The 25,567-nt window shown below is 41.3% G+C and overlaps 1 protein-coding gene across 2 annotated transcripts; it reads right to left on the reverse strand.

Annotated features, from left to right (window-relative positions):
- Positions 1-1,438: 1,438 nt before the first annotated feature.
- LOC137313927 (homeobox protein AKR-like) lies at positions 1,439-15,818 on the reverse strand. 2 transcript variants are annotated; one of them, XM_067979649.1, is made up of 3 exons: positions 15,356-15,818; positions 13,032-13,249; positions 1,439-5,245 (listed from the first exon to the last, which is right to left on the reverse strand). In XM_067979649.1, the coding sequence occupies exons 1-3, from the start codon at positions 15,369-15,371 to the stop codon at positions 4,676-4,678; spliced, it is 804 nt and encodes a 267-aa protein (XP_067835750.1). In that variant the 5' UTR covers positions 15,372-15,818; the 3' UTR covers positions 1,439-4,675. The 2 variants fall into 2 exon arrangements, with proteins under 2 accessions (XP_067835750.1, XP_067835751.1); XM_067979650.1 differs by having other exon boundaries at positions 15,664-15,817.
- Positions 15,819-25,567: the final 9,749 nt, after the last annotated feature.

Below are 25,567 nucleotides of genomic sequence, written 5' to 3' on the forward strand. Positions count from 1 at the left end.
TTACCTGCCAGGTCTCAGAATATACAAATCACCAAAAAAAACAACAAACAAAAAAAAAAGAGATAGAGAGGTAGAAACATAGAAAAGACAGCAACTGACCCGTTATATTAAAAACAGATAACATTTGTTCGCTGGTGGGGTAACGTGTAGCGTGACATGAACCCAAGATCCCGGTTGAGGCCGTCCTCATGGGTGCGGAACTTGGCTATCAATTTCTGCTCTACGATTTTGCGTTGTCGTGTGTCTCGAAGGCCGCCTTGGAGTACGCTTACCCGAAGGTCGGTGGCTGAATGTCCTTGACTGCTGAAGTGTTCCCCGACTGGGAGGGAACCCTCCTGTTTGGCGATTGTTGCGCGGTGTCCGTTCATCCGTTGTCGCAGTGTCTGCATGGTCTCGCCAATGTACCATGCTCCGGGGCATCCTTTCCTGCAACGTATGAGGTAGACAACGTTGGCCGAGTCACAGGAGTATGAACCATGCACCTGGTGGGTGGTGTCCTCTCGTGTGATGGTGGTATCTGTGTCGATGATCTGGCATGTCTTGCAGAGGTTACCGCGGCAGGGTTGTGTGGTGTCGTGGACGCTGTTCTCTTGAAAGCTGGGTAATTTGCTGCGAACGATGGTCTGTTTGAGGTTGGGTGGCTGTTTAAAGGCGAGTAGTGGAGGTGTGGGGATGGCCATAGCGAGGTGTTCGTCGTCATTGATGACATGTTGAAGGCTGCGGAGAACATGGCGTAGTTTCTCCGCTCCGGGGAAGTACTGGACGACAAAGGGTACTCTGTTGGTTGCGTCCCGTGTTAGTCTCCTGAGGAGGTCTATGCGATTTTTTGCTGTGGCCCGTCGGAACTGTCGATCGATGAGTCGAGCGTCATATCCCGTTCTTACTAGGGCGTCTTTCAGCGTCTGTAGGTGTCCATCGCGTTCCTCCTCGTCTGAGCAGACCCTGTGTATTCGCAGGGCCTGTCCCACCAGCGAACAAATGTTATCTGTTTTTAATATAACGGGTCAGTTGCTGTCTTTTCTATGTTTCTACCTCTCTATCTCTGTTTTTTTTTGTTTGTTGTTTTTTTTGGTGATTTGTATATTCTGAGACCTGGCAGGTAACACCTGTCTGTCTGCACACTGATTGCCTTGGCAACGGGCAGTTGAAAAAACTGTCTGTTATCACCAGCATTGTTCTGTGAATTATAAATGCGACTTCATTTCGAGGACTTCATTTCCACATCGTTCACCTGAGGAAGGAGGTAGCCTCCGAAAGCTTGTGAATTTAAAATAAAATTGCTGGACTATAACTTGGTGTTGTAAAATTCTTGAATAGTGTGAAGTCCTATTCACTCCCCATACCAAAAAAAAAGACATTGTTCTCATGGTTGCTGTGCAAAGCCTTATCCCAAAAAAAGACATTGCTCTCAGATATAGAGAAAAAAACAGAACCGGAATTAGGAAGGAATAAAGTAATTTATTATTTTTAATCAAAATTGGGTACATTGTGAAACTGCATTCTGATGCCTCCACCCTATAGTTAGGAAGTGAGAAGAACCCTGCCTGGAGAATCCAGTGGCAAGGCAAAGAGGAATACTGCAGCTTTAGTCAGTCTTTACAGGCCTTTGCAACCTGACTAGTCAATAAGGCAAACGTCAATGCAAAAATGGACCAGGTTCATACAGTACAGGCTTATCTTCACTCAGTTTTACAATCTTCAAGATGACCACAGTGATGTAAACTGTACAAGTACCTTCTAAATTGAAGGGTTAAAAAAAATCTAGTTTAAAAGTAGGAAACTGCACTAACTTTTTTTTAAAAAATGTTAAAGAATTATGATTAATTTTAGTCAGGAAAAATAATGTTGTTTCAACACAGTACTGTTGACCAACTACAAAAGGAATTATGTGAACTGAATTATATCAGTGATGACAATCAATAATTTGGAACGCTTCAGTGATTGTGTCATTTTAATGGTATATTAATTCAGCTGCCATTCAAGTGTCAGTCAGCAACAGTAAGTCAATGCCTGTCAGGTCATCAGCATCCAAAGTATAATAAATTATACAAAAAAAGTCAAAGAATTAGACCCCATCCAAAAAAAAAAGTTGATCATAATTCTTTAAGAGGTACAGATATAGAGACCAGACTCCCTTTTTAAAGTCAGATTCAGAATCCATTTTTTTGCGCTGGATCTTTGGCTTTATCACAGGACAAGATCCAGCTCCTTACATTAGTAGGTATTAGGACCTGGAGAAAACTTACAAACTGTGTGATCCATCTTCAGGAGGTAGGATTTAATTCCAGCATCTGTACTCATAGGCTCCATAGGTGGGGTGGGGGGGATTCTCCTCAACTCCCGCTGTAACTTTAGTGGGAACCCTCAGACAAACGACATAAATGGATGAAAACTGCAACTGTTGCTGTTTCTTAGTGGGGGGGGGGGGGGTTCCGCTGGACTCCCAACGAAGTTACGGCAAGAACCCCCAAGGAATTTCAGGGCCATAGTCTTGCTCCATAACCTGCTTTTCAGCAGTGCCGAAAGTGGCACAGCTGACATTATGACAGCAGAAATCGCTTCATATGTCGCATAACCAGTTTGAAAATCAATCAACTACGCAAATCATAACCCTTTCTCCATTGTATTAAATTGCTTGGGAATGGTGAAACTGGTTTAGCCGTCCTACCAGCTGTTGTACGTGGGCAATGGATGGTGGATGGCATGGCCTATTTGCATCATGATTTCGGCATTTATTTGCTCATAATGCAGACAGGTTAACAGGAGCACCAGGCATGCATTGCAAACTGGGTAAAAAAATATGGGTACTTTAAATAATCTCACATTTTCCCCAGCTAAAAGATCCCAAAACCCACTCACTAACCTACATCCAGGGCTCCACCAATTTTGTTTTTTTCCCAAACTAATTGCTAAAGCAGTCACACTACAATTGCCACTTAATATCTTAAGACATGGAAACTGCTTTTTAAATTACATTCTTTCACGTCCCCCTCGAAGAAAAGTAAATAGGTTGTAGAGTACATTGTTTCTACTACTCCTGGGAGTCATCCCAGAAAAGAAGCTTTCTTCTCTCCAATGGTTAAAGGGTCAGCAGCCAAGTTTAGTATTTAAAAGAAGAGTAGCAAACATCCCCCAGCAGGACTTCTCTCCTCCAGCACTGAGAAACTGGAGAATGAAATGGAATGCAACAGGGCCTGGTCTTTGGGATAAGGTGCATTGTCAGGGTGACAGAAACCAAAACCGGCACTGGCATGGCTACATAGTATGCTACATAGTAGTCCCTATGCCTACTAGTAAATTTAGTCATATATTTAAACTTTTGTCCTGAAATTCTGCAGGGATTCTCCCATGTTCCTTCCATAAATCGGGCAGGAGACCGGCAGAACACCCCAGAGAAACGGTGTAAACAAGAGTTACAGCGAGAGATCAGGAAAAGCCCCATGGAATCTCAGGGCCTAAATTTTTAAGTAACAGCAGTTATAGAAACATAACAACGTCCTTCACTTAAGTCGGTCTCAACTTCATTTTGAATTACAACCTAGAAAATTCAGAGAGCACAATGGCACAGCCACCATGGATGACTTTCAACATCAATATCTCAAGATATTGACAGTGGAAAGTGGCTAACTGAGAATGTATGAGTTCCATTAGTAGCCCATCCAGACCTCACAACACCAAGTTACAAAAGGCAATGTTCCAGGAAGGTACGAGTCTCCATCACTAATGGAAGAGGAGAACCTGGATGTACCCAGACTTCTGATCCAGTGCCCCCATGTGAAGTATGCACAAGAGAAACCAAAGCCAGAAGTATCAATATGGGAGCTGTACATTCAAGCCCTTTTGTGCCACATTTAGATTTTGGCCAGCCTATAGCCACCAAATCTGAAACATTGGCGATTAGATTATCAACTAAGTAACCAAAACATTTTAAACTTGCAGTGGTTGGTTTAGTCTCTCACTGCATGTTGGTCATCACTACTTGTACAGATGTAGCAGCTAACCTTAAAGTTGGGTAATCATGGCTATCATAACAATAGCAGCACACCAGTGATGGCAGCCACAGGTAAAACAATATTGAGCGACAAGCAGGGGTGGTAATGCCTGTGCGCAGGGCCTGCTGTAACAACTGGAACTTTAAAGCAAGGAAAAGTCTGCACAATAAACAGTCACTGCAAGAGAAGTACATTAAAGTTCTGTTCTCCAGGTCCATGGTCCGCTGCTTTACACTGAAATAACGACTAAAGGAATAATCAAAATTCAGTTTAGAAACAAGCCCCAGTGACAATACATAATTATATATAAAAACTGTTATTCTAAACAATGCACGGGCCACATCATTTTTCCATGCAGGAATGATAAGAGTGATAAGAAGGCTCTGTTTATCTAAATATTGCACAGATTGAAAGTAAAGAATCACATAATCATGGGAAAATTCTCACATTATCAGCAACTACAAAACATAAAGAACCTCTATCTATAGTAGTCATGAGTTCATCGGTCTCCATGTGAGCAGTTTGTTAAGACAATTCCGTGATAGGAAGCCACGTTTTGGGATTCCCTTGTGCAAATAAGAAGGCATCATGCTGCATAAAGCATCTGTTTTCCACACAAAAAAGGTTTTTGCTTTAGTGTTTTTCTCCCCTCAAGTCAGTTTGGCAGCCAGAGTGGGTAGGATTTAGGCCATAGACTTGGACTGGGATTCCATTTCCGCTGCTCGTTTGAGCGCAACATCTACCAGCAGCTGAAATCCACTGAAATCTTGATTGAGGTCTGGAGGAGTGGGTGGAGGAGTATTAAATAGTCCACTCTGGGGTGGTGGGTTTGACCCCACTTGAACAGCATCTTTGGAGCATCCGGGATTGGTATCCACTAAGGCTGCACATGACAAAGGATGCATTTTAGAGATTCCCTCTATGCTGGCAGGTGGGCAGTAGTGTAAAGGCACATCATTCGGTGTGGAGACAGTAGTGTGGCATATGACCGAAGGTCTTGGCAGGAATGCCCCTGCAGAAGAGGTGCTACATGGAGAGGTCGCCCCATTATCTGGGCATGAGCTCGTGGATCCAAATGATCTTTCATCAAGGTCTGGAATATAGCTGTTAGAAGTCATTGAGATCTGTACCGAGGTGTGCTCTGCACTCTTGCTCCCTCGGCGAGAGATGGTGAAATTATTGGGGTCCTTGCCGTCCTTTCTCAGCATGTCTGGCAGCAGTCTGCGGCGTGCATTAATGAACCAGTTACAGACCTGGAATTCAGCAGGAAAGAGGACAATCAGCATGTGTACACCTTTTTATTAAATGATGTTAACTCAAATGGACTGGAAGAAGTTCTGCCAAAAGTGCTACCCACAAACATATCTGAACTCTATTCAATATTATGAAAAAATACAAATAATTCAAAATAAATGCTATATGGATGAACATCAGAAAGCAGAGAATTCTAAATATATCAAGTTCAGCTACTTCTTTATAAACAGAATAAACATACTAAAGAATTAATTCTGCAATTCCACACTTTGCACAAGTCAGAGAATTAGGTCATGTGCTGTAACCCTATCTCCAACCCTCATTCCTTTTGAGCATGGCTTCCCCCCACCCACCCCAGGAGTGCACAATTAATCCTTAACCCATTAAGAAAACAATGAGCTAAAATACAATTTGAATCAAATTTAGCCACCCAGCTGATGCCACATTTATAATATAGCACTGTTGCTGAAAGCAGCTCCATCTACTGCACTAGTTCTGCAAGATAAACAAGATTGTAGAGATACCCGTCCCAGGTACTGTTTCTACCTCCTGTCACACACTGTCAATGCCAAACTACTGCCACTGTAAGCTATGGGCCAAACTGAACTCTTAGCCTAATGATACAGATCGGCAGTGGTGATTTTACATTACTTGCTTGTACAAAATACCTTGACATCAGGGAAGTCCACAGCCAGAAACTTGAGGCCATGACTGCAAATTTAAACAAGTGCGAATATGAACTGGGTGGCACAATCACCTTTCACCTCTTCGACCTGACTGGCAGAATGATGGTCTCCTCATCTCTACCAACTACAACAGTTTTATGTGAATTGAATTTGGATGGCAAGTGTGGGAAATAGAAAATGCCACACTTGTGTAGTAGAGCACATTATTGGTACAGGGTAGATGCAGTTTTAATCTGTATCTGGATGTGCTATACTTGACCCAGGAGTGCTTGATGCTGTCACAGCATCTGAAATAGGAAGAGTTCCATTCCCCAGTATTAAAATTCTTCAAAAAACTATTTTAAAACATTTCAATAGTAACTTTCGAAAGGGAGTTGGATATATACTTTTAAAGGAAAAATTTTCAGGGCTATGTGGAAAGAGCAGGGGAGTAGGACTAATTGGATAGCTCTTTTGAAGAGCCGGCACTGGCATGTTGGGCCAAATGGCTGTAAGATTCTATTAACCAACGACACATTTTAGCAACCAAATACAGAATTTTTAAAAATCCCCAGCTACACATTCATCACTCTGCTAGTGTAAACTGAATGAAATGACTGCAGATATTCAGCATATAAGCTTTGTCCTTTGATGCTTTTTGAAATAAAGATTTAAAAAGGAAAAAAAATGTTTAGCATTTTCAATGTAATGAAAGTTCTGTACCATTCAGGCGCATTCTGAAGAGTTTAGATACACGTAGGATGCTTTATGAGGACGCTTGGGATAAGGTCACTCTGTACTCATCACTCAACTAGTTTAATATAAAACATGTGAATCTGGTCTTGATCTAAAGTGTACTATAATACTCTACTGTACATTGGGAGGTCCAAAATTGCCCAGAATCTGACCTCCATCTGCAACATAATCCATCTGAATTACAGACCCTACATCACTGTACTGATATCTAGACTCACCTTAGTGAATGGTTTCATGCAGGTATTAATTCAAGCAGCTATTAAGAACACTCGGTTCACTGGAAGTTTCAATAATCCATATTCAGTACTTAATGACACCAGGTTTCAGTATAACAGAAGTATGTTTTTTTTTGCAGTCTTTGATGGTTTCAGCTATTAAAAATCACATTCCGTTTCCTTGGGCTCTTCTCACTAGGCACTTTCACACTGGTACTTGGGGGCTCAGTGACAGAAGCGTTCAAGCAGGGATATGTGACCTTCAAGGGTCAACTTTCCCTCTTTACTGAATTAGTATGCTTGTCCCCATTGGAAGGCCAAAAGAAAGAGGCTTGTGTTTGCCGTTCCCTATTCTTAGGATCCTGGAAAAGTGGGAGGCATGAATTTATTTATTTATAGTATGGTCTGCAGTCAGTACAGCAGCACTGCTGCCACACCGAGAGCACAGAATCAATTCCACAGTGCCTATGGATAATGCAGACTGCCCTACACAATTTAGTCAGCAACTTTCTTTCAGTTGAATTTCAACACTGCATTTCATGCATTACAAGTAAACCTGATTGAAGTTATTGAACTGACTCACTCAAAAATACCCTCAAAATGCCATAGGGCATCTTCAAGGTTCTCAACTCAGCCTTACTTCTATAGCATTTTGTTTGGTCATCAAGTAGTTCAAATGCCTTTCTATACAGGGCTTGATGGACATGATTATAACACAATGTGGAGCCATTATGTTCTAATGCTTCCTCTGGTGTGGCTGAAGCTAGAATTTCCTACAAAATATTGTAGTAGTAAAATATTCAACAAACTTTACTTTTAAGTATCAGAGTACTGCCCATATCAGATCAAAAATCATTTCTTTCATTTATCAGGAGTGCTTTTTTCACCTCACCTCTATATACTTAGGAGAAGCTTCTCTGTTAACTCAATGGGTAAAAGTACTATCCAGTGTGGAACTGATAATTACAGACCAGCATTGTCCAAGGTTTCGATCATTGTCTGTGCAGAGTCAGCTAATCTCAGATGGAGCAGCACCAGGGGCAGCTAATTTGGCCTCAGCAATTGTAGGGTAAAACCAGCCACGGTTCTCACATCTGATTGTTGTTTAGTGACCAATGACAGAAAGTGTGTGTTTCGATGTTGGGCAAAGACTTAGCTATGATACCCTCTCACAGTTGAATAGCCCAATGCTTCTATCTGAACTGTTAAAAGCAGAGGATGGCCGGTGCCTATAAAATTGTAAGACAGGGTCAGTGTTTTCAGAAAAAAAAGACATTAATTACGATATAGATGAAAAGCTATTTGGAAACATGGGGGTCAAGTTTTTGTTCGTTTCCGCTAGTAATATCAGTGTAATCCGGGCGAAATTGGCCGAGCCAGCGCAAAAGATCGGGGAATTTTAAACATGTGAGTTATGCCCAAAACCACTTACGTTTGTGTTTTCCGCGACCTTTTCCACTGGTTCAAGATTCAATTCACCCGAATCAGGCCCTGCCCATAAAACTGGCCACACTCTCAGGTAGAAATTGCGGAATTCCGCTGGTTTGGGAAGGTTCTTCAAATTGCTTTCATTTTCTCAGGTGCACAGGCACTAATAGGCACGTTTTAAAAGTTTTTCAGGTCAAAAAATATTTAATTCACTAAGAAACTGACTAGTGTACAACAATGAAACTAAATAGTTCAGTATAGTTTTTATTAGGTCATTTTCAGTGATTTTAAATCCGGTTACTCACAGCTGGAGGACTGGACACCCTTATTAAAAATGCTTATTTTTGCTGATAAACCAGTTTTCAGCTGTATTAGTAAAACTGCACCAAGTTACCACTCTTAAATACATCAAGGAATACATGTTAATGGAAAGAAAAAAATAAATTACATTCTATTACGCGGGTACATGGAAGATTTTATGTTTGTGCTTGTGCAAATGATTTTAATGCAAACTTGAATCCTAACCTAACCAGCGCAATTTCAATCGCATTTTGCCAATTGCACCATAAATGGAAACTCTACCCCATGCTGTTTAAGTCTTACCAAGACAGGTTTGGAATAGATGAAAGAACCTATAGTACTAACAGCACACAAGCTAGGACAACATTTCAGTGTCGCAATGAAGTGCTGCACTGTCGGAAATGCTAAACAAAGTCTTCATCTGCCCATTTAGGTGGGTGCAAGATTCCATGCCACTATTCAAAGATGAGCAGAGTTCTGTGTTCTGGCCAACATGCTTCCTTCAACCAATATCATCAAAAGCAGATTAAATGGTCTTTTCTCTCATTTACCATTTGTGGGACCTCGCTGTATGCTAACTGACTCTCTCGTTTGCCTAAATAACAATGAATATACTTAATAGCAATGCATTATATATGAAACATTTTGGGATACGATGAGGCACTATATAACTGATGAACAAATCAAGAAGATCTTTTATGGTACAGTGACAACTGGGAAGAGATTTCAGCAAAAGAAATATAAAGACTGCTTAAAAGCTACTCTGAAACAGTGCCAAATAGATGTCCACAAGTAGGAACAACTTGCTCAAGATAAGAAAGCACAGTGAAAAACCATCCATGAAGACACCTCCTACAACAAGGTCCGTCGCATTGCTGATGCTGAATGTAAATGCCAACTCAGAAAGTCTTGCTTGAAAAATCATTATTCCCAACCTCCCACTGTTCAATCTGTGGACGCTCATTCCTAGCAAAAATAGGTCTCATCAGTTACCAAAGAACTCACTGCAAAAAATGAGACGCTATTCTGGCTGTTTTCTTCGATATTGAAGGACGAACGATGATGATAGAAATGCAAGTTCTTTCTTTGTTATACTCATACTGATAGTACTCAGGTTCTTAAGAGGCAATGGTATCACAACATTTATATAGTTTAATTATGGACAGATTAGCTATGATTTTGTTCTGAAGGCTCTTTGTGAATTTTCGCAAAAACAAGGGCCCACTTAACAATAAAAATATTTGTGCACTGCTACCTAAGCATACCTTTTTGTCACAATAAATAAAAAGGTTCACTTCTGTTTTCAGGTACTTTACGGAGCTGATTTCTACATTTTGCATGGCTATGCCAATGCATGCCAGCAGTTTGAAATGTAGCATATGCAATTAGCTGCTCAACTCTTCATGAATTGGACCGTTATACCATTGCAGGCACCAGCTATATTATGCAGCCACATATAATACTAACACACCGCCAAAGGAGAAAAATAAAGTATATGCATACACACATACATACAAAAATGTTTAATCAACACAGCAATTTGGCAGCATCACCATGAAAGAAAATCACTGACATTTTATCAATGCACTTGAATGCTCTGCTCGAATCACTTGATAAGATTATAGCAGACAACCACACTGCATGGAATTTAATTTTTTTTTAAAAAAAATTCTGAAAACACTGTAATGAACAGTTGAACTAAAAACAAACAGCTTTTGAAGGAACATGGATTCTGGATGAAACAAGCATGAAGGGGTTCCTAAACCAATTCAGAAACTTGGAAAACAAAAATACCAATGGAGAAATAGTTTATCTCTATTCAGTGTTGTGTAAGTGACATTTCCCAGCTCCCATACTGTTGCTCCTCCTATTGGCAGAGATTTTTTGTCTTACAGTCTGTCTCAATTTGCACACTGAATATTTTATTTTAATTCAAGTCATCGTGTTTACATACAGAAAGAACTTCCTGCATACCAACAAGCACGTGCCCTACTGCTTTACAACTTGCACCAAGTTTATTAAAAATGAGCTACTTACTTTGCTTCTCTGCACACTGGTTTAAGTTGTGCAAATAAACTCCAACATTGCGCTTTTTACAAATAGACTTCACACCCAATGCCATAAACAATGGCCACTACCAGATCATTTTTAATTTCAACATCTCTTAACAAGTGCTTAATAGAAGACATGCTGCAATTCTACTGAAGTCAGACAAAGAAACTGATTTCATTGTTACAAGACTTCTCCACATTACTATCGCAAAGTAGTTTTATCATAGTGTATAAAGAGAATACCTCCCAATAAACTACCATTATACAAACACAAATGATGAAAAACACACCAGTGAAGTTGAAAGTGTACATTATGTCCAACTGGTTGATAAGTCGTTTGAACGCAGTATCATACCATTAGACAGAATACCCCCTTTACATACAATAAAATTGTTTAAGAGATCATCAATTTCACTATATAATTTTTTGGTAATTATTTTAGTGTGGTATTCCCAGCAGAGACAGAATAGATGATCATGGTTGTTTGAGACCAATTATCACAGCCCCAGGACATCACTGCTGGAGTACCTCAAGGCAGCGTCCTTGGCTCAACCATCTTCAGCTGCTCCATCAATGACCTGCCCTTTTGTCACTGAAGACTCCGTGGTGTTCAGCTCCATTCACAACCCCTCCAATAATGCAGCAGCCCATACCAACCTACAGCAAGACCTGGACAACCTCTAGGCTTAAGCAGTCAAGAGGCAGGCAACATTCATGCCAAGTAACAACCATCTCCAACAAGGTGAAAGTACATCCCCATGATCTTCAACAGCACCACCATTGCTAATTTAGCTCATCATCAACATCCTTGGGAGGGCGGGGGGAGCGGGAAACAGGTCACCATTGACCAGAAAGTTAACTGAACGAATCATATCAACACTGTGGCAGGGAAGAAGCTGGGTACTGAATGTCTCACCTTCTGACAAACTCAATGCCTCTCCACCACCTACAAGGCTCATGTCAGGAGTGTGATAGAATGATACAATACCCACCACTCACCTGGATGAAGCTGCAACAACTCAAGCTGCTCAACATCACTATGCACTATGGCTGCAGCAACTTACAATCATTACTTTGACAGCACCTCCCAGCCCTGCAACCTTTACCACCAAGAAGTATAAGAGCAGCAACATCATAGGATCATGACCTAAAGGCTCCCCTTCAAGTCACTAACTGACCTGACTTGGACGTATACCACCACCGTCCCATCATTGTCACTGGGCCAAAATCCTGGAATTTCTTACCTAACACCATTGCGGTAGCATATTCACCATAAAGTTTGCATTGGTTCACGGAGAAGGCCCACTATCACCTTCTCAGGGCAACTAGGGGTGGACAATAAATATGGCCTTGCCCACATCACAAGAACAAATTTGTAAAAAAAAAGCAACTGGCACAACTAATTCATTCCCCTCCCCCGCCACTTGGTTGTGGGGCTTCTATTTTGTTATGAGCCAAATCTACCTGGCAGTGACTACATTAGTTGTACGATACCTGCAGGAGGAACTCCACAATATAAAAGGCTGCATCTATTCAGATTTGTTGGACAAGTCTGATAGTATTAGCCTATAAGGGGGGAGGACCATGTGTAGCTATATTCTGGCAATTGATAAAAAGTTTCATACCCTCCCTGGACCATTGTGTGGTGTGATTAGCTGAGCAATCAAGTGTGAGACATTAGCTAACTATTCCCAGTTAACATCAGCAGACAATTAAGTGACACTGCAGGAAACATAAAACAGTAAGATCATCTAAAACGTTCAAATACATTTATAAAGTCCAAGAGAATAATAAAACAAAGACTGGTTGCAAGTTTCAGGGAGAACAGTAAAATGTGTGATTTGATCTGTACCACTGAACTCAAGAGTGCTCAAACGTGTACTGACCCTCTCAGCCTCCTGAACACACAGGCCATAGTATCATAATAGGTACAGCACAGGAGACCATTCAGTCCATTGTGCCTGTGCCGGTTCTTTGAAGTAACTATCCAATTAGTCCCATTCCCCTGCTCCTTCGCCATTGCCCTGTATTTTTTTTCCTTCAAATATTTATTCAATTCCCTTTTGAAGGTTACTGTTGAATCTGCTTCCACCACCCTGTCAGGCAGTGCATTCCAGATGGTTATGCTGCCACTGCTGCAATTCTACAGTCATTACTACTAGCTGACATCAACAATTTATAGAATAGCAGCTCGAGTATTGGGTGGATGTAAGTATTGGATTTTGTAGCCAACTGTTCGCTGTCAAGAGCTGTGATTTGTATAAAATAAATTACAGGTACGTCAATATCATCAAAGGATGAAGTCTTTTGTGATCGTATAACCTCCAGCAACTTGCTGCCGTTTGTCCTGAAGTGTTTTGACTCACTCACCTGCAGTACAGATAGCTGTGCCTGCCTCGACAATTGGGTTTTCTCCTGTTCAGACGGATATGCCTTATAGCGATGCTCATACAGCCAGTCCCGCAGGATCCGCACAGACTCCTTGGGCAGGTTCCCTCGTCTCCGCCGCTTCCCTGAATGAGAGAGGTCGAGAGGTACCTCCAGACTCTCGTCCTCGTCTGTCTCGCTGCCGCACACCGGCCCCATCGCTGCAAAGGAGTAAGAGGTGTTAAAATGACACGCTGGTATGAATGGAGAAATCAGATCAATAGGGGCTGGCCTTGCAGCACTGCTCCGGCACGTATACCCTTAACACTTTCATTGCCTCGCTGTCAGCTTCGTGTCTACAGGTCTTCAGCGCTACTATTTTCATTCCTGGATGTCATACGGCTCATTTTGAAATATATCAAACATTTTGTTTGTCCCATTTGAAAGGAATTGTCCCTAGAAAATTACTTTCTCCTAATCTGGATCCTATTACTTAGCATGGGGAGGGATCTGGAACTGATTACAGATCTAGTGGGTTGCGCAGTACTTTTGAGTTGGGAAATAAGTTTTATAAACAAAACCAAATGATACAATTCATTGAGCGCGGTGTTTTTTTAAAAACTTCTAACAAGGTTGAGTTGTTCATAACCTAGAAGCGGTAATGTTTGAAGCATAACCCGTCCCTCGCTGTTCTCAAACTACCTCATTAACCTCACAGACTTTTCAATCAACCAGCCCATTCTCAGACAAATCCGCTAAAACTCGGCCCCTGTTCAGGGCAACCTCTGGTTGGCTGAGTTTGAATTTATGAACCCGATCGGACTGTCAGTTTGTAAAGTGATACCTGCTCTTTTCCAGCACTTACAGCGGCCATTATCTGCTTGACCCAGAACAAAAGAACAGAAATCACCCAAAATATCTCAAGTGCTTTTCCACTCCGTTTAAGCACCGAGTCGCAAAAGAAAGGGGACCCGCTTGTAAAGCGAGATTAGTTCGGTAGTTTCTGTTGTGCTTCATATATTCTGCCTGGTCTGTCTTGAAAGTCAAAATCAAACATTATGTCCTCGCCAAACACGTGCTGCTAACTTCTTGTGCTCCATTACATGTATTCAAATTATATAAGCAACTTCCATCGTGACTTGGGAAGCTGTCGTCATTAAAAATCTTAGTCTGGTAAACGACAGAAAGGTGAGTAAAAGACTTCAAAAGTAACCGAGTCTGGTTTATTCAACGCAGATAAAGGGATAAGATCCTATTACAATCTATATCAACAGGATCTGAAAGCGCCTCACCTTACCCAGCAGCTTCTAAATGACAATTTCACTAATACAGAAAAACACTAACGTTTCTATTGAATTACTTTTGAAACAGACAGCAAAGACAGTGCACACTGGGACTTGTCACAAACATTCTTTTACTTGGCTATAGTTCAAGGGAAGGAGGGGGAAGGGAGTGAAGAACTTTACATTCCAGCATATTCCAGCACAGGGAAAACATCCTCCAGAAATTAATCCACAAAACTAACGCGATGTACACGACCCTACAGGATTCGGAACAGACTCTACAAAATGGTAGCTTTTTACTTGTCGGCGTCGTGTCCTTTGAAATTCCAAGTACTGCGACTTTAATTCAGCAAATGGACGGGAAAACACAAAAGTACGTTCTGCACGGCTGGGTGTTTAATAAGTGGAGGTTTTGCGGACCAACAGAAAATAACCGTTCCTGTAAATCATTCCACACATTCCGCCCACATATAATGGGGAGTTTTTAAGTTTGTCTTTTTTTTGGTCTTTGGGTTATTAGTAAAAATATATCAATGATTGTGTATGAATTCACTCTGACTTTCAAATCAATAGGAAATCCCCCAAAAGCCCGCAGCGCCTGGGCTCATTGTATCCACTCACTTCTAACAAACTTTTAACAACGAAGCAAACAAGCCGGAGAGGGGAAAGCACAATTAAACTTTCCAATTTAAACTCCAGCCTGAGAAACTTCAATTCGATCTTAAACCTTTGTGCGAAGAAACGCGAGCTTTGTCATAGGAAAACTTTTTCCACGAGGTGAGAGCCCAAACAAAGCCATTGAACCCTCCTCTTTCCAAAGGGCACTTTTCCTTATGTCTCCTGAGCAGCCGATCGATCGATCGCTGTCCCCTCCCCAGCCCTTCTCCAATTTCATTCTGACCATAACAAAAGGATTTTAAAATAAAATGCTAAATTAAACAAAGAAAAAGATTTCCAGACAGAAACGCAGAGTTCAAGAAGGCTAGTGAACACGATTTGACAACGTGCCAGCAGCATGGAGGGTGCAACACTGCTTCTACCAACCTTTCTTAGCTTTCATCCTGCTCCAAAAATGTGTCTCCAGGCACTCCAGCGAGATCCACAGAGGAGGAGGAGGGGGTGGGGAGGAGGAAACGACGAACAAATCAAAACAATCTTTTCGAATATGTTTCCAGATAAAAACGAAGAAGCAAAACGGAACAAGGAAAGTGAAAAATAAAATTTAAAATGCCAACTTCTTGTGGCTGCGCGGCCGCTGTGTTGTGTTGTGAGGGACGGTGCTCCCTGCTCGCTCTGCCCCAACGTGTTGCTCGCTGGAGGATTCAAACAAAAGGTAAACACATCACTGCTACCTGGCTCTCGGAACAAGTCGGATCGGATCGCCTCACTCACTGCCTCTTCAGGAGCTGACAGCTCTCTCTGACAGCTGCTGCCTCAGTCCTAGATCCGCCCCCAAACCACGGCGCGGGGGGAGGGGGGGTGAGAAAAGATCCCTTCTCTGACATCAGCACAAACCCATTCAAAAAAGTTTACTATTTACATACAGCAAGGGAATCCGATCTAGACTTGTTTTTAGTACTTTTTAAAAAGTTTTTTTTGTTAAAAAAAGAAATTTGACACTCGTTTTTGGATGTTTCTGGAGCTCGTTGGAAGTAAATCAAATGAAACTGTTTATAATTGAAGTGGTTGTTGTTTCTTTGTGCTTTGCTGGTTAATATCCGGTGAAAGCAATGTGGCGAGACGCTTTGATGACGGTTGGCAGACCTCCCCCATGGAGCAGTGAAAAGGGATCAGTTTTGTTTCAACTGTTTTATTTTAAGCGGCTGGGTTAAACATTAAACTTTGCGGCATTGCCAATGCTCCGTAATAAATCAGATGTTATTGTTTTAATAAAAATATAACCGTTTTAAAAAGCTTATTGCATATATTTTTTGGTTCACTTCCGCACTCGGCTGCTCTTTTGTTTCCACATGTTTGACCGTCTGGCTTGTGCTTGTACTTTGTGGTCCGCTGATCCATCGTAACAAGTTAATCAAAATAGTTACCAAACTTTTTTTCAAAAAACTTCCACACTCAGGAGTGATGCGTTTGACCGATCATTAAAGTAAAAACAGCGGATGTCGCTGTACAAACGTTGCCTTAATTTTCGGCGTAAAAGGATTTTAAAAACGTGCGAATTAACCAATAACACGGCTGTGTATGGAACCATGGCAGGATCACTCCACCACACGGGTGGGGTGAATCTATCTTTTTGTCAATAAATATGTCCTCGAGTCTACACATCCAGAAATGAGTTCTGGTGTTTTTTCCACATTGTGAGGCTTTCCTCGGGAAGTAATTCATCGTCTCAACAACTTTTTAAAAAGTTACCCAAGACAGGACAACATTTTAGGTTTTAACCCGACCGCCCTACAAGTCTTCTTACTTTTCGAGAACGCATTGTTGATATTTTTTTTAAAAACTTCAACCAGCCTGCATTTTTTTGACCAACTAACTAAAGATAAATCAGGGGAGGAGAGAAAAAGGTTGGTTTGTAAAAGGCAAGATATAACTTCTTGTAAAACAGCTTGATGAGAACAAAAAACGGTTTGCATTAACCAATTCATGTAATTTGTGACTGAATGGCCCCTGGATGGTTCCTTGTTTTCTTGCTCCATACAAGCGGTTGTAAGAGTTGAGAATGCCCATAGAGAAGGAGCCGACAGCGAGGTGCTTGATCCTATTGTTCCATGAAAATTAGGTTGTTTTCAACAATTGTCACACCTTAATCAGTAGCTTTCAAGCAGAATGAGAGCTGTTAACACATTACTGCTACACCAATTGTACTGACAAAGTGTCGCGTATTTAAACATTCTCTGACAAACGGTTCAAAGTTACAAACATTTAAAAAGAGACAGGCAGAATGCATTGCACGGTGTGAGACTAAATCATACAGGCTAGAAAACTCCAGGTTTAAATTAGATGATTTTGGCTGGGAGATTTACAATTAGTTTGTGTGTGGAAGGGCATAAAAAAAATCTAAAGTTCCTGCTCCTAATCTCAGTCCATTGACCACAAATGAAGGATGGCTATTTGGGCAAAGTGCTGGAAAGCTGCCAGTATCCCAGGAACTGTATCCAGACCAGAACAGAGAGATGGGGAAAAAGAATGAAAATTGTGAAAAGGTAGTAGAGTACAACAAAAAGGGCTTGATGGCCGGCGCGGACACGATGGGCCGAAGGGCCTCTATCCGTGCTGTATAACTCTATGACTCTATGAAAAACAGATCAATCTTTAAATTATTAAAGACTTAAATCTAAACAACAAATCCTAAAACACAGCCATCTTTGAAAATGTAACATTACTAAAGCTCATTTAAAAAATAATTGAGTACAATAATTTCAGTATATTTCAAAGGACACATATTTCTCTAATTCTAATTATGTAAAAGTTTTAAGTTTTATTACATTATCATTTGTTTTAAAATCTGATTAAGACCATTAAAGTTCTGTGGCGACAATTACTAAAAGGATTCGCAGTGTATATAAACTTCAGAAAAAAAACCTCTGCGTCCTATTTGACCCCGAGATGAGCTTCTGACCATATATCTGCTCCACCACCCGGACTGCTTACATCCAATTCTGTAACATTGCAGGTCTCCGCCCCTGCCTCAGCTCATCTGCTGCTGAAATCCTCATCTATGCCTTTGTTACCTCTAGACCTGACTATTCCAATGCTCTCCTGGCTGGTCTCCCATCTTCCGCCCTCCGTAAACTTGAGCTCATCCAAAACTCTGCTGCCTGTATCCTAACTCACACCAAGTCCCGTTCACCCATCACCTCTGTGCTCACTGACTTACATTGGCTCCTGGTCTGGCAACGCCTCATTTTTAAAATTCTCATCCTTGTTTTCAAATCCCTCCATGGCATCACCCCTCTCTATCTCTGTAACCTCCTCCAGCCCTAGAACCCTCCAAGATCTCTGCGCTCTTCCAATTCTTGCCTCTTGCATATCCCTGATCTTAATCGCTCCACCATTGGCGGCCTTGCCTTCAGCTGCCTCGATCCTAACCTCTGGAATTCCTTCCCTAAACCTTTCTGCCTCTTTATATCTCTCTCCTCTTTTAAGATGCTCTTTATAACCTACCTATTTGACCAAACTTTTAGTCACCTGTCCTAATATCTCCTTATGTGGCTCAGTGTCAAATTTTGTTTGAAAACACTCCTGTGAAGTGCCTTGGGATGTTTTACTACATTAAAGCCACTGTATAAATGCAAGTTGTTGTTGTAGTTTAAACACGTTCATTGATAACTCTGAGTTTTTCTAGTTAGTGGCTGAATCATGTAGACCAGGCAAGCCCCAGGTTCAATATCTGGATGTGATGAGTTAACTGAAATCAGCTGAAGCATCAGTACAATTGACCTCAGCAGTAGGGTTACCAACTCTGGTTGGAGGTATAGTTAGAGGTTTCATCACGTGATCGCCCACCTCCGACTTTGTTGCTTCAGAACTTATTGCAGACTGCTGTTGGTATTTTACATTTACTGATGAGGGCTGTGTTTAGCATTGTGTGTTCCTCCTTTTGTGAGATGGCTTACTTGGAGGTAGAGAATGAGCAACAACCATAAGGCCCCTTGACAGCTGCTAAAGAAAATCACCTGGGCCTCTCCTGAGCCATTAGCTGTTTTCCCACCACAGAGAAGAGACCTTCTTTCTCTCTGATCGTAGACCTGCTCCATGCCACCTGGAAAAAAAAACGAGAAGCTTCACCATCCAGGACCCTCCTATTCCTGCAACATCATTCTTCATACCCACACTTGCTTATGAAGCTCAATGGAAGCTTGAGGAAGACAACCTCATCGTTCGATTAGGCACTTTACAGCCTAATGGTTCTGCTGTTGCCAGTTACAGCTTCTCTGGACTCATCTTGTTTCTTTACCTGTTCCATTACCACCCTCTTTTTTCCTGCACCATCATCCCTTTAGTCATTTAATGAGCCCTGCCCTCCATCCTATCACAGACCTTCCATTTTGTTCTTTCGTGCCCTCCTCCCCTTTTCCCTGACTCTGTAATTGCTTAAAAAATGTTAAATCTTTACTTTTTCCAGTTCTGATGAAAGGTCGTCAACCTGAAACGTTAACTCTGTTTCTCTTTCCACAGATGCTGCCTGAGCTGCTGAGTATTTCCAGCATTTTCTGTTTTTAATTCTTCATACCATTACTTGCTTTCCCTTTTCCTCCACCTACTGCCTGGCAGAATGGAGCCACCCTCTTACCAGCTCCTTCCAACACAGACTGAAGGGGGGTCAGATTCATGCTTGGATGCGGCTGCCTTCCCAGCCATGGCCCGGCAACACAAATTTAGTCACCTTTAAATAAATGTGAAGACCACCGACATACAAATCACAGCTTCTAGTGGGCAAGAATTAAATTAAAAACTTACCACAGTTCACCAGAAGCTAGCACTATAAAAAGTCTGCACTATTATTTTTAAAATTTTAAGATCTTCTGAGTCTCTCATGGGGTTTCCATTCGACCTGCCCCTTTAACATTGCTGCTACCTTTAAGGACCAGATAGTGCCAGGACTTCGGCTCACTTTCTTCACTGCGCCCAATAGAGTTAGTGTCTCCACAGTGCCTCAAAGACCACCCTCTCCTTGCTAATAAGGACCTACTGGAAAATCAAGCTCTGGCTCAGCCCCAACAGTGCACTACATTTCTGGAGTGGTGTGTCCTTGTTGCTCCCAGACAGCACCTGCCCATGAAAATTGTCCCTATTATTTTATTACTCAACAAATTTGTGGTGACTAGATTGCAATCATTAATCCTGCAGTGTGTGTTAACTGCATTGTCATAGGTATCCTGTGGACACACATTGCAGAAAAAAAAGTCCCAAAAAGAAACAAAACCACCCTATGAATTTCACAGAATACCTTATCTTAAAAATGACCCCTAGCTTGTGATGAGTTTGACGACCTCATGCACATAGTGGTTGGGATGTTATAGGCTGTTTCAGTGCTGCTTCACTGGGAAGAGGAAATCTTAGCCAGGGTCCCTGAAAGCTATCCAATTATACCTGCTGGAGGTACATGTGTGTGAGCATGAGGGTTCGGTTCAGCTCTGCTGATCTTACAGTTAAATTACACTCTTACCACCGCTCACATTCTGGCCTCATGCATAAATAATAGCCATTTGGATGAGGTACCAGAGGGCAAGTGGCATATGTGGGAGTATACTCCAACATGAGTCCCCACCTTCAGGAAATACATAGAAGTTACAACACGAAAACAGGATATTTGGAACAACCAATCCATGGCAGCATCCACCATCCATGCAAACAAATAGTTCCAATCACATTCACCCACCCTGTTCATGGGAGATTTCAATTACTCCCAAATAAACTGGCAAGAAGAGGTAGGGAAAGGAGAAAAGGGAATGGATTTTTTACAATTTGTACATGACTCCTTTCTTACCCAGTATGCGAGGAGCCTAACAAGAGAGGAATCACTGCTGGATCTAGTAATGGGAAATGAACTAGAACAGAAAAGAAAAGTAAGCATAGGAGAACATCTAGGCAATAGCGATCATAACATAATAAGGTTTAAAATAATGAATGAGAACGACATAAGTAAGACAAAAACCAAAGTAATAGATTGGAAAAAAGCTAATTTTGAGGAGACGAGAATGGACATAGGGCAGGTAAATTGGAAAAAAATTTGACAGACATAGAAAGAGAACAGCAGTGGGAAATATTTAAAACAGTGATCAATAGAGTTCAGGAGAACTATATTCCTCTAAAAAGCAAGAACAAACTAGCCAATAATGAGACACCATGGATGAGTAAAGAGACAAGGGTAAAATTGAAACTAAAGATAAAGGCATTCTCTGAGTACATTAAAGGAGAGGATGACAAAAGGGAACATGAAGAGGTTAGGAAAGAAGTCAAAAACAATTAGGAAAGCAAAGAGAAACTATGAGATTAAATTATCAAAGAATATAAAAAGAAATAGTAAAATATTCTACAGATACATAAATAACAAAAGAAAAATCAAAATAGGGATAGGGCCACTAAGGGATGCACACAATAAACTCACAGGTAACGACAGCGAAATGGAAGAAATACTGAATAGTTACTTTGCCTCCGTATGCACCATGGAGACTATCAAGGTGGACAGGACATTAGAAGAAGAGATTGAAAAAGATATAAGAACATTTAAGATAGAAAGGGGGGAGATAATTAATAAACTATTCAAATTTAGAGAGGATAAGACCCCTGGTCCAGATGGGTTGCATCTGCGACTATTAAAAGAAGTTAGGGAGGAGATAGCAGAGGCACTATTACATATATGTAAAAATTCACTAGAAAAGGGAATAGTGCCGGAGGACTGCTGGACAGCTAATCATAGGATCATAGAAAGGTTACAGCACGGAAGGAGGCCATTCAGTCCATCGAGTCTATACTGGCTCTATGCTGTATTATTCCTATATTTAAAAAGTGAGATAGAACAAATCCAGGGAACTATAGACCAGTTAACTTTACATCAGTGGTAGAAAAGATAATAGAATCTTTACTCAAAGATGTAATAGAAAAACATCTAGAGAATGAAAATATAATAAAGAGTAGTTAGCACGGATTTCAGAAGGGAAAGTAATGCATGACCAACCTTAATGAATTCTTTGAAGAAGTAACAAAAAGAGTAGACAAGGGTAATGTAGTAGATGTAATATATTTAGATTTTCAAAAGGCCTTTGATAAGGTACCACTTTTTAGACTCATGGCAAAGGCCAGAGCATGTGGAATCAGGGGATAGATAGCAGAATGGATAGCGAGTTGGCTACAAAACAGAAAACAGAGAGTATGGGTTAAGGGTAGCTACCCAGACTGGCAAAAGGTGGGAAGTGGTGCCCCACAGGGATTGGTGCAAGGGCCACTGTTCTTCACAATTTACATTAACGATTTGGATTTGGGAATCGAAAGTGCAATTTCAAAATTTGCGGACAACACCTAATTGGGGGGTTTGGTTAATACAAAGTAAGAATGCGTCAAAATGCAAGCGGACAATAAACTTATAGAATGGGTGGGTAATTGGCAAATTAATTTCAATATAGTTAAGTGTGAGGTGGTGCATTTTGGTAGGAAAAATAAGGAGGCCACATACTGCTTGGATAATAAGAGTCTAAATGGGATAGAGGAACAAAGGGATCTAGGGGTACAGATACACAAATCACTAAAAGTAGGGACTCAGGTTAATACGGCCATAAAAAAAGATTCATTTCTAGAAGAATAGAATTGAAAAGCAGTTATGTTAAACTTGCATAGAACCTTGGTTAGACTACATTTGGAGTATTGTGCACAGTTCTGGTCTCCATAATGTAGAAAGGATATAGAGGCATTGGAGAGGGTACAAAAAAGATTCACAAGGATGATACCAGAACTGAGAGGATATGCTTATCACGAAAGGCTCTTTTCTCTAGAAAAGAGATGGCTGAGGGGTGATCTGATAGAGATCTTTAAGATAATGATCAGGTTTGATAGGGTAGATGTAGAGAAAACGTTTCCACTTGTGGGGAAGTCCAAAACTAGAGGTCATAAATATAGAACAGTTGCTAATAAATCCAATAGGGAATTCAGGAGAAACTTCTTTACCCAACGCGTGGTGAGAATGTGGAATGTGCTGCCACAAGGGGTAGTTGAGGCAAATAGCATTGATGCAAATAAGGGGAAGCTAGATAAAGTTCTCAATTGGGGAAAGGCCAATTTTACTAATCTAATTTAATCTAATATATACTAATTTAGCAAAATTGGACTGGAAACAGCTACTTAAAGGTAAATCAATGTCAGAGCAGTGGGAGGCATTCAAGGGGTGCAGAGTATACATGTTCCAGCAAAGAAAAAGGGTGGAGCTGCCAAATCTAGAGCCCCCTGGATGTCAAGGAGCATACAGGATAAGATAAGGCAGAAAAGGGAAGCTTTTGTCAGACACCGAGAACTCAATACTGCAGAAAGCCTTGAGGAGTATAAAAAGTGCAGGGGTGAAATTAAAAAGGAAATTAGGAAAGCAAAGAAAGGGCATGAAAAAATATTAGCAAGTAAAATCAAGGAAACCCCAAAGATGTTTTATAAATACTTTAAGAGCAAGAGGATAACTAAGGAAAGAGTAGGGTCTACTAGAAACCAAAAAGGTAACCTATGTGTGGAGGTGGAAGATGTTGGTATGGTTCTTAATGAATACTTTGTGTCTATCTTCATGAACGATGCAGACATTGTAGTTAAGGAGGAGCAGTGTGATTGAATGGGATAAACTTAGTGAGAGAGGAAGTATTAAGGGGATTAGCATCTTTGAAAGTAGATAAATCACCAGGGCTGGATGAAATGTATCCCAGGCTGTTAAAAGAAGCAAGGGAGGAAATAGCAGAGGCTCTGACCATCATTTTCCAATCCTCACTGGATACAGGCGTGGTGCCGGAGGATTGGAGGACTGCTAACATTGTACCATTGTTTAAAAAAGAAGCAAGGGATAGACTGAGTAATGACAGACCAGTCACCTTGATGGTGGGCAAATTATTGGAATCAATTCTGAGGGACAGGATAAACCGTTACTTAGAAAAGCACAGAGTAATCAAGGATAGTCAACATGGATTTGTTAAGGTCATGTAAGATTAATTTGATTGAATTTTTTGAGGAGGTAACAAGAAAAGTCGATGAGGGTAGTGCATTTGATGTAGTCTACATGGATTTTAGCAAGGCTTTTGACAATGTCCCACACAGCAGACTGATTAAAAAAATGCAAGCCCATGGGATTCAAGGGAGAGTGGCAAGTTGGATCAAAATTGGCTCAGTGGCAGGAAGCAAAGGGTCGACGGGTGTTTTTGTGACTGGAAGGCTGTTTCCAGTGGGATTCTACAGGGCTCAGTACTAGGTCTCTTGCTTTTTGTGATATATATTAATGATTTGGACTTAAATGTAGGGGGCATGATTAAGAAGTTTGCAGATGATACAAAAATTGGCCGTGTGGTTGATAGTGAGGAGGAAAGCTGTAGACTGCAGGAAGATATTAATAGACTGGTCAGGTGGGCAGAAAAGTGGCAAATGGAATTCAATCCAGAGAAGTGTGAGGTAATGCATTTGGGGAGGTCAAACAAGGCAAGGGAGTACACAATAAATGGGAGGATACCGAAAGGTGTAGAGGAAGTGAGGGACCTTGGAGCACATGTCCACAGGTCCCTGAAGGGAGTAGGACAGGTAGATAAGAAGGCATATAGAATACTTTCTTTTATTAGCTGAGGCATAGAATATAAGTGCAGGGAGTTTACGTTGGAACTGTATAAATAACTGGTTAGGCCACAGCTTGAGTACTGCACACAGTTTTGGTCAGCACATTACAGGAAGGATGTAATGTAGAGAGGGTATAGAGGAGATTTACAAGGATATTGCCAGGATTGGAGAATTTTAGCTATGAGGAAAGACTGGATAGGCTGGGGTTGTTCTCTTTGGAACAGAGGAGGCTGAGGGCTGATTTAATTGAGGTGTACAAAATTATGAGGGGCCTAGATAGATTGGATAGGAAGGAGATATTTTCCTTAACAGAGAGTTCAATAACCAGGGGGCATAGATTTAAAGTGATTGTTAGAAGGATTAGAGAGGAACTGAGGAAAAAGCTCTTTACCCGGAGGGTGGTGGGGATCTGGAACTCATTACCTGAAAGGGTGGTTGAGGCAGATACTCTCAACTCATTTAAAAAGTACCTGGATGTGCACCAGTGCTGTGACCTACAAGGCTACAGACCAAGTGCTGGAAAGTGGGATTAAGCTAGTTGGCGCATTTTCAGCCAGTGCGGACATGATGGGACAGTTAGGCTGAATGGCTTGTTTCTGTGCTAAGGCTGGGAGCTGGGAGGACCCATTTTTACTGGGTCTTCCCGACCACTGGCCTAAACGAGTTTACTTTGAATTTGTAGCCAGCAGTGTGAGACCCATGAGTCGGGAGCCAGCACCGCTTGCACAGGTCTAACGCAACATAAAAATGGCTTAGTCATGTTCCTTTTTGTACACTGGTGGCTATCTAACAGCCTGAGACCATGGCGTGTGGTTTGTTTGTGAAATAACAACAACAACTTGCATTTATATAGCTCCTTTAACGTAGTAAAACGTCCCAAGGTGCTTCACAGGAGTGTTATCAAACAAAATTTGACACCGAGTCACATAAGGAGATATTAGGACAGGTGACCTAAAGCTTGGTCAAAGAGGTAGGTTTTAAGGAGTGTCTTAAAGGAGGAGG

The sequence above is a fragment of the Heptranchias perlo genome, chromosome 3, assembly GCF_035084215.1.
Source record: "Heptranchias perlo isolate sHepPer1 chromosome 3, sHepPer1.hap1, whole genome shotgun sequence".
NCBI classification, from domain to species: Eukaryota; Metazoa; Chordata; class Chondrichthyes; order Hexanchiformes; family Hexanchidae; genus Heptranchias; species Heptranchias perlo.

Excerpts from the sequence above, each read along its gene's own strand:
- LOC137313927 (XM_067979649.1), bottom strand. Across the intron at positions 5,246-13,031 it reads CACAGCTATCTGTACTGCAG|GTCTGTAACTGGTTCATTAA; the intron begins GTGAGTGAGTCA and ends GCTGAATTCCAG.